This window comes from Carlito syrichta, unplaced genomic scaffold (genome assembly GCF_000164805.1).
Source record: "Carlito syrichta isolate Samal-C Ts95f unplaced genomic scaffold, Tarsius_syrichta-2.0.1 Scaffold109683, whole genome shotgun sequence".
In the NCBI taxonomy this organism is placed as follows: Eukaryota; Metazoa; Chordata; class Mammalia; order Primates; family Tarsiidae; genus Carlito; species Carlito syrichta.
Window position 1 is genome coordinate 427695 of NW_007053779.1, and position 13287 is coordinate 440981.

The 13287-nt window shown below is 44.6% G+C and overlaps 1 protein-coding gene across 3 annotated transcripts in view; it reads left to right on the forward strand.

Annotated features, from left to right (window-relative positions):
• The first annotated feature begins 8311 nt into the window (after window positions 1–8311).
• The window catches only part of GORASP2 (golgi reassembly stacking protein 2), a 39275-nt gene continuing 34299 nt past the window's right edge, over window positions 8312–13287 (forward strand). The window contains exon 1 of one of the 3 annotated variants that reach the window (XM_008068939.2): window positions 8312–8687. In XM_008068939.2, the coding sequence (XP_008067130.1) occupies window positions 8625–8687 (63 nt within the window). In that variant the 5' untranslated portion in view covers window positions 8312–8624. The remainder of the gene's footprint in view (window positions 8688–13287) is intronic. The other 2 variants (XM_021717705.1, XM_021717707.1) reach the window with 2 other exon arrangements.

Consider the following 13287-nt stretch of genomic DNA (forward strand, 5'->3'; position numbering starts at 1 on the left):
ATAAATCAAAAATTAGCCAGGCGTGGTAGTGCGCGCCTGTATTTCCAGCTACTCGGAAGGCTGAGGTGGAAGGATCGCCGGAGCCCAGCAGGTTGAGGCTGCAGTGGGCAGCCACTGCACTCCAGTCTGGGTGACAGAGTGAGACTCCAACTCAAAAAAAAAAAAAAAAAAATTAGCCTGACTGCAGGACCTCCACTTGGGTCAAGAGACAGTTGTTCTGTAACTTAACTACAGCTGAAATAACACCAACCAGACCTCTAGAAGGACCACCACCCAGATAAGCCATCCATCAAGAGACACCCTGTGACATGCTTGCATGCAAATTTCTCTTTTTTGAATTCTTGCACTCAGCCTAAAAATGTGAAATGGTTTCTTTGAGGCATTTCCCTATCTGCCAGCTTTTGAAATAAAATCACCTTCTTTTCACTACGTCTTGTGCTTGTTTATTTTGGCGTGCAAGTGACAAGTAGCTGCGCTTGCATTGGTTACATTTTGATGATTAGAGATAATGTATATAGACTGTTAAGTGGAAGTTACTTTTATTGCTTTAATTACTAATGCAGTGGGAAGGGTTCTGGAATTATGGCCAAAGACTTTGGTGCCACTTCTGGTTCTGCCACTTAACCAGTGGCTACAGTTTAGGGAAATCACAATTTCTCTCTTCCTCCACCTAAAAAATGGGAAGATAAATCCTTGCCATAGGCTTAAAGATATTTGACACTGCAGCATAAATGCTAAATGTGCTCTAACAAGTCAAAGATATTGTTATTCTACTTGTTAAAAGACACTAACAGTTATTAGCACAGTGTCTAAATCAGAGATTACAAACTGGGTACCTGTGCGCACTTCTATCCAGCCCAGACATATTTGTTTGGTCGAATTATGATAGCCTACAAAGTGTTGAGTTTTTAAAAAAGATGTTAATTGATCAACATTTTAAAAATCAGTTGATTTCATAAGAGAACTCTAAGTTTCTAGCTTCTCTTGAAAAGTCAACGTTGGCAGTATTGGACCCAAATTCCTAAATGTCCTTGGTCAGGTGGAGATGAACAGTCGCTAACCCATTTAGAAGGGGTTTGAGATCTCCAGTTTCCCACGGCCCTCACCACTCCCATTTCTCTCATACTTAGCTCAATTCATTTCCTCCAAGGACATAAGAATTTGTGACCCCTAGTTACATCAGTAATATGTTACTGCTATAATGTGTCAACATTTGCACATGACATTTTATCTAACTAAAGCAGGTTAAAAGTTTTCTTGTAATAATAGCACTCTCACCCAGTTACATTTCAATAAACTCTTTTAAGAAAGGACTTGAGTCACAATTATCAAACTGAGACTATGCATAATCCTAAATATACCCCAGGAGTGTGTCATCTAAGTTAAACACATTTGTCAACAGTCTCATGGGGAAAAAAGGGTTTATCTGAATATGAAACAGAGCTCTGCCCTGGGGTAATCTCCAGGAGAAGTAAGGAAAAAATGTGTTTTCATGTCCTTTGTAAGTTCCTGAAAGCCTTGACACATTGTGACTTTTAGACAAGAGACCTTTAGCAATCACCTTTAACATCACTGTACGTATCATGCTTTAACAACATTATTGACATTGTCCCATGATACAGAAAAGGAGAAATAAATTGCCTGAAATGGCAAGATAAGCTCCTTTCTATTGCCCAGAACCATATAGAAACTCCAGCAATTTCTTCCATATTCTGAGGAAATAATTTGGTACAGCTCATGGGTTTCCATCTCTCCACAATAGCAAGTGGGGAAGGTAGAAGAGTCCCTTAAACAAGTAAGGCAGGCATCAGAAGGACAATAGCATCAGGTGTGGTAACTTGAGCCTGTTATTCCAGCTACTAGGGAGGCTGACGCAGAGGACTGCTTGAGGCCGGGTGTCCAAGACCAGCCTGGGCAACGTAGTGAGACCTCCATCTCTAAAACAACAATAACAAAATTAGCCAGGCATGATAGTGCACACCTATAGTCCCAGCTGAGGCAGGAAGACCCTTTGAGTCCAGGAGTTTGAAGTAAGCTTGGGCAACATGGTGAGACACCATCTCTAAAATGAAGAAAAAAAAAAAGGAGTGCACTACTGAGTCACACACATGCATGAATCTTAACCCAAAAGTATCTGGAAAAGACAAAATTCTGATAATGGAAGACAGATGGGTAGTTTTCCAGGTTAAAGGAAGAGGGAGGGGTTTATTAGAGGACATGCAGGGCAATGTTTAGGGTGATAGAACTGTTCTTTATGACAATGGGGTGGTAGATTCATGCATTTGTAAAAATCCAGAGAACTGTACATCACAAACAGTGAATTTTTTTTTAGTTGGAGTCTCACTCTGTCACTCAGGCTGGAGTGCAGTTGCACGCTCACGGCCACTGCAGTCTCGACCTGCTGGGCTCAGGTGATCCTTCCACCTCAGCCTTCCAAGTAGCTGGAACCACAGGCAAGTATTACCATGACTGGCTAATTTTAATCTGTACAAATTAAAAGAAAATCAATCAACATCAGTGATCCCAGGATCAAATGCAGTCTTTAAGTGAATCTAACTGTATTACAAAGGTGAAGATGACTATATATCTTCACTTCACTGAAAAGGGTAGGGTTGACCTAAGTAACTATGGAAAGTGGTCTTTTGAGTAAAAACCATAAAGCTAAAAACAAAGGAACTATACATAAATACCACACTCTAGTTGATAAATCCATTTCTCACAGAGGTACATGTTGACAATTCTGAAACTTCTCTCTCTCTCTCTTCACACACAAATACACAGTGCCAAAAAAAAGTATACACATTTTTAAAAAGGGAAAAACTGTATTAAAATTATAAATGGGGCAGGATGCAGTGGCTCACGCCTATGATCCCAGGTGAGAGGATTGCCTGAGCCCATGGGTTCGAGACCAGCTGGGCAACTCAACGTAAACCTCATCTCTACAATAAATCAAAAAATTCGCCAGGCATGGTGGTACATGCCTGCAGTTCCAGCTACTTGGAAGGCTGAGGCAGAAGGACCACCTGAGCCCAGCAGATTGAGGCTGCCGTGGCCGTGAGTTGGAGTCTCACTATGCCATCCAAGCTATAGTGCAGTGGCACAGTCATGGCTCACTGCAGCCTCAACCTCCTGGGTTCAGGTAATCCCTCTACCTCAGCCTCCTGAGTAGCTGGGACTACAGGTGTGTGCCACCATGTCTGGCTTTTTTAAAAAATATTTTTGTAGAGACAAGGTTTTGCTATGTTGCCCAGGCTGGTCTCAAACTCCTGGGCTGAAGCAATCCTTCTGCCTTGGCCTCACTAAGTGCTAGGATTTCAGGCATGAGCCACTGTGCCCACCTAAGAAAAAATGTAATAAAATGTTTAGAAAGCTTAAAAGTACCAGTAATGAGTCATGTTAATAGCACAATACTACTGATATGATGTGACGAGAATGTCACTTCACCTCTGGGGTTGGTATTCCTCTCCAAAACCCATAACCGCAGTCTAATCACAAGAAAAGAAATAGGCATACCCAAAGAGAGGTGTATTCCTTAAAATACCTGAGCAGTGCTCTTGTCAAAGTCATGAAAAACAGGAAAGATTGAGACATTGTCATAAACCACAGAAGCCAAAGGAGACATGACAACGAACTGCAATGTAGGATCCTGGATTGAACCCTGGAACAAAAATGAACAGTAGTGGAAAAACTTGTGAAATCTAAATTAAAAGTTTAGAGTTTAGTTAGCAATGTGTAAATGCTGGCTTCTTGGTTTTGATAAATGCACCATGGTTGATGCAAGATGTTAACAACAGAAGAAACTGGAAGAAGGATATATGGGAACCCTCTGCAACTTTTTTGTAAATCTACAAGGATTCCAAAATTAAAAAAAAAAAAAAAGAAAAGTTTGGTAACAAAGGTAATGGAAACATCAAAGAAACGCAAAACCATCTGTACAATTTGGGCCTTGTGGCCAAGTTGGGTAACTGAGAGGGTTCTTCCCAGCTCTAGAGATTCTCATTGATTATCTGATTGCCCACAAAACAGCAGAGGTTTGTGGGCAATTAAGCATTCCTCTAGTGTGGCAGTTCTCAAATTTTGTGGGTATCAGAATTACCTGGAAACAAATAAGGACTACTGGGACCTCACTGATGTAGACTAGCACTTGGACATCTGTTTTATTGTTTTTTGTTTTGGTTTTTTTGAGTTGGAGTCTCTCTGTCGCCCAGACTAGAGTGCAGTGGCCGCTCCCGGCCGCCGCAGCCTTGACCTGCTGGGCTCTGGCGAGCCTTCCGCCTCAGCCTTCCGAGTAGCTGCAACTACAGGCGTGTGCTACCACGCCCGGCTAATTTTTTTATTTTATTGTAGAGATGAGGTCTCGCCTGCCCAGGCGGGTCTCGAACCTGCGGGCTCAAGCAATCCACTCACCTCAGCCTCCCAGAGGTGCAGGATTACAGGCTGAGCCACCGAGCCCGGCTGACATCTGTATTTTTTACAAAGTTCCCTGGTGAACCTGATACATGCCCAAGCCTGAGAACCACTGCTCTACTGCTTTTCTATGAACATGACTACTAATATGGCCATTACTTCATTCAACAGCTACTTGAGCAACTATTCTATGCTAGCCCATTATTAGTACTAAGTGTACAATAGTAGATATGCAGGCAAAGATCATGCCCTCATGGAGCTTACATTCTAATTTTTTTTTTTTTTTTTTTTGAGTCAGGGTCTCACTCTGTTGCTCAGGCTAGAGTCCAGTGGTGCAATCATAGCTGTGACCTCGAGTTCCTGGGTCAAGCAATCCTCCTGCCTCAGCCTCCTGAGTAGTTGGGACTATAGGTGTACACTCCCATGCCGGGCTCTTTTTTAAATTTTTTTCTGTAGAGATAAGATCTTACTATATTGCCCAAGCTGGTCTCAAACACCTGGGCACAAATGATCCTCATGCCTTAGCCTCCAAAGCATTGGGATTGCAGGCATGTGCCACCACGTGGGACCCAGAGCTTACATTCTAATATGCAAATAAATATACACTGTCTGAGTCTCTCCTTGTATTTTCCAGTTCCAAGTCCCCAAAGAGAAAACCTGATTGACATAGCTAGTCACCATTATCTGTTTTGGGGGTTTGGAACTTTTTCTAAAAGGCCACACCATAGGTTATTTATTCAGTGTAGGTGTTGGCTACCTGTAGGTCAGGGTCCCATTCTGGTTCAGTCAGGTATAACTGAGGGTCCATGGCACATAACATGACCCCTCATGTGTTTTGCTCCGTCAGCACAATGCATTAGGTTAAGCATGGATGTAGGAGGTCTCTCTGACTGACCTTCCAGTGTGGTTGCGATCCAAATCCAGCAGGAACCAAACTTCCCCAGGGTAGTATAGCAACCAAAAGACTACACTAGCCAATACAGGTTGAGTATCCCCAATGTGAAAACCCAAAATCCAAAATCTGAAACTCTGTGGCATTTTGAATTTTAGATTTTTGGATTGGAGATGTTTAACCAGTAATATTTCAAAATCCCAAACATTTCCAGTTCCAAGCATTTTGGACACGGGATACTCAACCTGTATGACAAAAGTGACCTCTCCACCATGAACTGCTTATTTATGAGGACTCAGAATTAATAAAATCAGGATAGACACACAAAATTGAGTTTCAGATGCTTCCTCCAAAAAAATAGGTTGCTTCTGGTTTGATTTTCTTTAGCCTCTAGATATCTGCTTTTGCTGGAATTTGCTTTTCTGCTGTCTCTGATGTTTCAGAATGCCAACCTGCCTGAAGCAGATTCCTACTCCAGTTGAGACCTACTTGGACAGTCATCTCCATGGGTTCCCTCCATCATTTGTAATGATTTTTATTAGCTTTGACAGCATCTTTGGGATTTTATCCTTTGCCCATGTTTGAGCATATTCTTTAACTAAAAGAGGTAAATAACTGGCACCAGGAAAACTAGGGCAATAGTTATCACATTTTTTCAGTCCCAAGCCAGGTGGTCCCTGAACCTCACCCCCCCACACACCAATCGCCACTAAAGAAGTAACACGGGTATTGATAAGGCAAAACCAGTAGCAGCAGAGGTAGCTTATTAACTGATTCTGAAAAAGAAAAGGCTTTGAAGCTATTCATTACATGCATTCCATTAGAATCAAGAAACATTACTAGCATATTCCCAAATTCAACCAGGAAGTGGGAATCTAAAGATGAAAAAGACATGATCCTCATGCTGAATGAATGGACCACAAATGGTAGAAGACAGATCAGTGATGATGATGATGATGATGATGATGATGATGTGACAGAAATGAAAAAACTAACTGTTCCAGGAACTCAGGGCGAGGAAAGGGTCACTCTGAATTTAAAGATAAATAAGTAACATTTGAGATGGGCCCTAAAGGATTGGGATTTTTTTCAAAGTTAGGATTTTTCTAAGTAGAAAATATAAGGAAAAGCATTCAGATGTAAGGATTAGCACGAATAAAGTCAAAAAGGTAAGAAAGCAAATGACTTGTGTGGGGAATAGCAAGTTGCCACACTCGTGAGGCTGAAACATACAGCACAGCTTTAAGGAAGGGTTAGACTTGCTCATGAACCACCGGAGATTCACAACCCAGGCTTCACAAGCCATGGTTGGTGTCAGATGTCTGGGAAACAACTGGTCCAAAAATTTTGACCACTGACGATAGCAACAGCTTATGAAACTATCATGAAAAGAATTATAATTGCCAAGCAGAACAGGAACATTATCATTAAATCTAGTTCTTACATTTATTCCCTTGCATTAAATGTATTAATTTGTCAAATTAGCTGTCAGGCACCCTGGTGAATATTAGGGACACAGAGCCAACTACACAGCAGACTCTGCCCTTTACATGCCTAACAACTGGAGATTCATTTATTATGTCTTCTACAAAACTGCTATTGACTTTTTGAAGAAAGAGAAATTATTTTTTAATTTAAAAATTTAAATACTCATTTATTATTACTAAAGCAGTTCATAAGCATTATAGAATATAGAGCAAACCAAAAAAAAAGGAAAGACCTGTCACCATCCAGTGATCAGATGGTAATCCTTGGCTCATGTCCTCCTCTCACATCTTCCTATGCATACATTTATGTTAATACATATTTTGTTTGAGAAAATGTTTTTAGATTGTCTACAGACGCATCCTGTCTTGTGAGTGGTTTTCTTCCGTCATTAATTTCCACTTTTCCACAGACGTGAATAAATGCTTCTAGTACTTCATATTCCAATTTCTCCAGTTGAGCCCAAATGAGCCAAAAATACCCTCTATGGCTTATTTCTCCAAATCAACCCCCACTCAAGGCCCTGCATGGCATCTCCTGGTCATGTTTTTCATGTCTCGTTTAACCCAGCAGAGTGCCTTTCATATGATTCTGACTTGAGAAGAGAGCTGGTAGTTGTCCTTCGGAAGGCCACCTCTCGTATTTGCCTACTTCCTTGGAGTGTCATTCCACTTGTTCCTCTATCCTCCCCATATTTCCTGTAAACTAGAAGTTCAAACTAAAGATGGGATAGAGGCAAGTTCATTCTGGGCTAGAATGCTTCACGGGCGATAACGTTCTTTACGTTGCATCACATCAGAAGACACCTAATATGTGGTTGATCCACATTAGTGATGGTCGAATTGACCACCGGGCAATGGCAAATACCTAGGGTTTTCAGAGGGAGCACATGTAAGGGGCAAAAAGAGCAACATGTAGGATAAGTGTGGATAAACCTTGGCTACTTTATTATTTTATTTATTTATTTTTTTGAGTCAGAGGCTCACTCTGTTGCCCGGGCTGGAGTGCAGTGGCATGCTCACAGCCACCACAGCCTCGACCTGCTGAGCTTAGGCAATTTTATTCATTTACTTACTTACTTACTTACTTACTTACTTGTTTGTTTGAGTTGGAGTCTCACTCTGTCACCCAGGCCGGAGAGCAGTAACACGCTCATGGCCACTGCAGCCTCGATCTGCTGGGTTCAGGTGATCCTTCCACCTCAGCCTTCCAAGTAGCTGGAACTACAGGCACTTGCCTCCACGCCCAGCTAACCATAAAAGAACCTGGTAGGTGATTGTGAGACAGCTGTTTTATAAAAGGAACGTTTCCCTTTATAACATTTGGGTGAGCAGATGTGGTAGTCACCTCACAGAGAGCCACTATTATCCGTAGCAGCACAATCTGGGATTAGACCAATAAATCCAGAGGAGATTGGTGTATTTTACCCTCGCTCCTACATTTTCAACAGCAGGGTGCGCTGCAGCCACGCAACTGTGAGCGAGCGGGAACGCGTCTAGACAAATCTTGTCCAGTTCAGGACCCCGTAGCAAGGTGTCGCAGCTGGAGGAACCGTACTTCCGCTCTCTCGCGGACACGCTAGGCCCGCCCCTCTCTCCACTGGCCCTCCCCCTACCCGCGCGCTCAGGCCCCTCCCGATGGCTCGCGACAGGTGGCGCTGTCTGCGGCGTCACTGAGGTCCCGGCTGCCGCGGAGACGATCTCCCGGCGGGCTGTGCGGCCCGGCTCCCCGGCGGCAGCGAGTGCCACGTCCCAAGTGCTACGCGGAGGGGCGGACGGGCGGTGCGCGGGGGGCGGGAGCAGCGCGGAGCCAGGTTCGGCCACAGCGATCGCCCGCCGCCATGGGCTCCTCGCAGAGCGTCGAGATCCCGGGCGGGGGCACCGAAGGCTACCACGTCCTGCGGGTAAGGGCTCCGACGGCCGCCCGGGAGCGGCGGGCTGGAGGCGGGACCCGGCCGCGGGGAGGCGGAGGCCCCGCTGCGCCTCTTCCCGGGGTGGCCAGGCCCGATCCTGCGGAGCAGCGGCCACCGTGGGCGTCCCGGAGGCGGAGGCTGGTTCCGGAGGCCGCCCGCATCCCGCCTCCTCCCAGCGCCCTGGGCCCGCGGTCCGCGGCTCTGGAGGACGGGCTGGAGCCAGAGGCGGCTGCGGCGACTCGGCGGGGTCTGCCCCGGGGAGATGGGGACAACCCTGGCTCTTCTTGCGCCTCCCCCCTAGTTCGTAGCTTCCAAAGTTAAGCAGGGCTGAGGGGCAGCGTCTCCAAGTGGTGACGGCGGAGGCAGCATTTGAGCTTGCCTGGAGAAGGGACCCCGAGCCCCGCAGCCTGGAGGCCGGGGATGCCACGGCAGGTGTTGGTTCCCCCCGGCGTTGGCGGCGTGTCCCGAAAGGCCAGCGAGGCAGCGCCCGGGAAACGAGCCGGCCTAGAAGCAGGTTTGACGGACTTGGATGGACTTAATTTTGACGAGCCCCTTTCCTCTCCTGGGTCACTCCTGACCCTCTCAGACCTCCTCTTCCACCTTTCCTGGAGGGGGAACTTCCGTTCTGCTCCGAGCCTGCCGAGGGCGTGGTGGAGATTAAGGGTAGGTTTGCAGCGGTGGAAGAGGTCACCGACACGAGTGTTTGAGCCGCCATCTGGGTAAATAAAGAGAAGCTGCCTCAGTCACCGGGAGGCCGAGGCACATCGTATCTCAAGAGGCGTCAGCTAAGCCCCTACCTGTGAACGCCCGGGTTGTGCAAAGCATGTGTTCCCTTCCCCGTGGAGCCGGGTGATGTGGGAGCAGTATGGACGGCTGTGTGCTGGGACACCTGTGTGAGTGTAAACGTGACGAACTGGCGCCAGAGTGGCCCCGTGTGCAGTGCCATTTGGGAACGTGATAGAGTGTCGCTGGATACTAGCTCCTCCCAGGCAAGAGCATTTTCACTGAAAGTGTCACGTTCTGGGGCTGCCTTCGTTTTCTGCCCTAGGTCTGGTTTTAGGTGAGACAGCATTCTTAAGTTACCCAGACGCCTGGGTGATGGGGCCGTGAGAGATCTCCTTTCTGATCTTCAAGGTGAGCGTATCTATTGCCTCTCCATTCCACCAAAAATTCTTGTAGCTGTACTCTTGGTGGGGAAAGATGATTTTTTTTTTTTCCAGAAAGAAAGAGGAAGTCCATGAATAGACCGATTTACCTTCCTGTACCCTTCAGCTAACCAAACCCCCAGGTGCCACACTGATAGGGAAAATGGAAGGAGAACTGTCAGTTCCTAGATGTGAGAAGTGAGTGGTGGTGCTCCTCTCTCTGTTATCTGGTCTGATTTTGAGTTCTCGACTTTGGGATGTGTTACCCAGTATTACCAGCTGGTTCTCACAGTGGCTGTGAGCTGATTGTGGCCATGAATCCTTGGGGATTCATGATGTTATAATACATGCACTAGGGAACTCAGTAAAACACATTAGTGTTAATGAGTAAAAGGTCTGAGTTTTTTAAAGAAAGCCATGCACATCCAAGTTAGTCACTTCATTCCGACATAAAACAAGTTGAAGTGTATTTTCTTTATATAGATGCACTCAGTAAATCCGTGTCCATGTATCAGTAGTGTGGTTGTGTTATTAATCTATAACTGATTTTTATAACATTAGGGACAAACTTAGTTACCAAGCTTCATTGGGAACATTAATGTTGCAAATGATGAAATAATCCTTAATTTGGTTCGAGTTTTATTAAAGGGAGGTTTAAAGTAATAATGATCTAGTTTAGGAGAATTTTGTTTTCAGTTCCTAACCTCTACTCTGATTCTGTAATTGTTTTCCTTATTTTTGTTTTTAGAAGGGAAAAGTACAGTGTTAAATCTTAACATGTCTCGCTTTTGTTATTGCTTATAAACAAGAAGTTGTATATTTCACTGCTAGATTACTGAGCTTGTATACTAGAGTAAATATAGCAGGACACCTTGGAATAAAGTCACCCATATTCAATGAGTTCTAGAATGACTTAATTAGAAGTAAGTTAGTTTTCAGCTGGGCCCTGTGACTCATGCCTGTAATCCTAGTACTTTGGGAGGCTAAAGTGAGAGGATTGCCTGAGCCCAGGGGTTCGAGAACAACTTGGGCAACTTGGTGAGCCCTCATCTCTACAATAAATCAAGAAAAATTAGCCGGGCATGGGTGCACCTGTAGTTCCAGCTACTTGAAAGGCTGAGGTGGAAGGATGGCCTGAACCCAGCAGATCGAGGCTGCAGTGGTCATGAGTATTGCCTCGGCGACAGAGTGAGACTCTGACTCAAAAAAAAAAGAAGTTCGTTTACTTTAATAACCAGTTCCTGTGCCATTTTCTTGTTAATAATTTGTATGACTGGGTTTTGAAAAACCAATTATAGTAACATTTATATCTATTTCTGTCTTATTATTATTTCAGTCTCTATAATTCAGGTAGATTAAACTGCTTTTTTAAAAAATTACTTTTCAATATCAATTGTTAGGTTCTGCTTTTAAAATCTTCAGAGGACAACTCTGAAATAGATTCAGAAATTCAGCTGTGAGCCAGGCGTGGTAGCTCACGCCTATAATCCTAACACTTGGGAGTTCGAGGTGAGAAGATTGCCTGGCCAGGGGTTTGAGACCAGCCTGGGCAACTTGGTGAGACCTCATCTCTACAACGAATCAAACAAACAAACAAAAATTAGCCGCATCCGGGCTTGGTGGCTCAGCCTGTAATCCTGTGCCTTGGGAGGCTGAGGTGAGTGGATTGCCTGAGCCCACGGGTTCGAGACCCGCCTGGGCAACTTGGTGAGACCTCATCTCTGCAATAAATCAAAAATTAGCCAGGCGGGGTAGCGCGCACCTGTAATTCCGGCTACTCGGAAAGCTGAGGCGGAAGGATCACCGGAGCCCAGCAGGTCGAGGCTGCAGTGGCTGGGAGCGGCCACTGCACCCCAGTCTGGGCGACAGAGCGAGACTCCAAGTCAAAAAAAAAAAAAATTAGCCGGCCATGGTGGCTTCTGTCTTTCTCTTCTTTTTGTTGCCATAGGAACACTTAGGTCTTCTCTGTTGGTGACCTGTATTGGCAGTCTCCTTGGCAAGTCCTGGAGTGGGTCTCATGCTCTAAACTCTTGGCAATCTGTTATTCCACAGTTTGGTTAAACAGCACCTCCTGGTGTTGAACACTTGGTTTTCTAGTCTTTTGCTGTTGTAAATTCATACCTACAACCTTCAATCCCACTTGTTGTTTTCATGTAAAATGTATATTTTTCCCAAGTTACTGTACTGAATTTTAATGTCTGTGTATATAAGTGTTGGTCTTCATTTTAGTAAATTGCTACATTGTTTTCTGATGATCAACATATGTTCAAGGGAGAACATTTGGATAAGAGAACCTGAGTTACCTATAATCCTACCATCAAAGGTCAAAGGTAAATACTGTTAAGTATTTTCTTAGTCTTTTTTGAGGAGGGGGGGCTAACATTGCCACCTCACCATGTTTCACAAAAATTTTGAATGCTGTGATGTATTCAAGTACTGTATGGTCAAAGCCTATCATAGGAAATTTTTTTTTTTTTGAGTTGGAGTCTCACTCTGTCACCCAGACGGGAATGCAGTGGCCGCTCCCGGCCACCGCAGCCTCGACCTGCTGGGTTCTGGCGATCCCTCCGCCTCAGCCTTCCAAGTAGCTGGAACTACAGGCGTGCGCTACCATGACTGGCTAATTTTTTTGATTTATTGTAGAGATGAGGTCTCGCCAAGTTGCCCAGGCGGCTGTCGAACCCGCGGGCTCAGGCAATTCACTCACTCAGCCTCCCAAAGGCGCGGGATTACAGGCTGAGCCACCGAGCCTGGCTGTATCATAGGAAATTATTACAATTGAAATATCCAGTATTTCAATGAGAAATTATTAAACAAATCAGGGCAAAACCACAGATTCAGTGAAAATCGTGTTTCAAAACACTCTGTATGTGTGTGTGCCTTTGAGCTCCAGGAGAATAAAACTGAATAAAACCAGGATATTAAACAAATTATTGGTGGATAGTGACATTTTTATATTCCTTTTAAATGTTAATATATTTTCTAGAATTTCTGCAGTGATCATTAAATATTTACATAGTCACAAAAAGTATCATTATAAAAAATGTTTTTTTTTTGAGTTGGAGTCTCACTCTGTTGCCCAGACTGGGGTGTAGTGGCCGCTCTCGGCCACCGCAGCCTCGACCTGCTGGGCTCTGGCGATCCTTCCACCTCAGCCTTCCAAGTAGCTGGAACTACAGGCGTGTGCTACCACGTCTGGCTAATTTTGATTTATTGTAGAGATGAGGTCTCTCCAAGTTGCCCAGGCGGGTCTCGAACCTACGGTCTCAGGCAATCCAAAAAGTTATTTTTAAAAAGTGAACTCCTAGTGGAAGATTTTAAAATTTGTTTGAAGTCTTTTAAAAATAATGTATTTAAATTCCTTTATACAGTGGGTCAGATTCATGGTCACTATGAATGCAACTTTTATTTTGGCCCGCTAATCCTAATGTGAAGCAGGAAAGTTG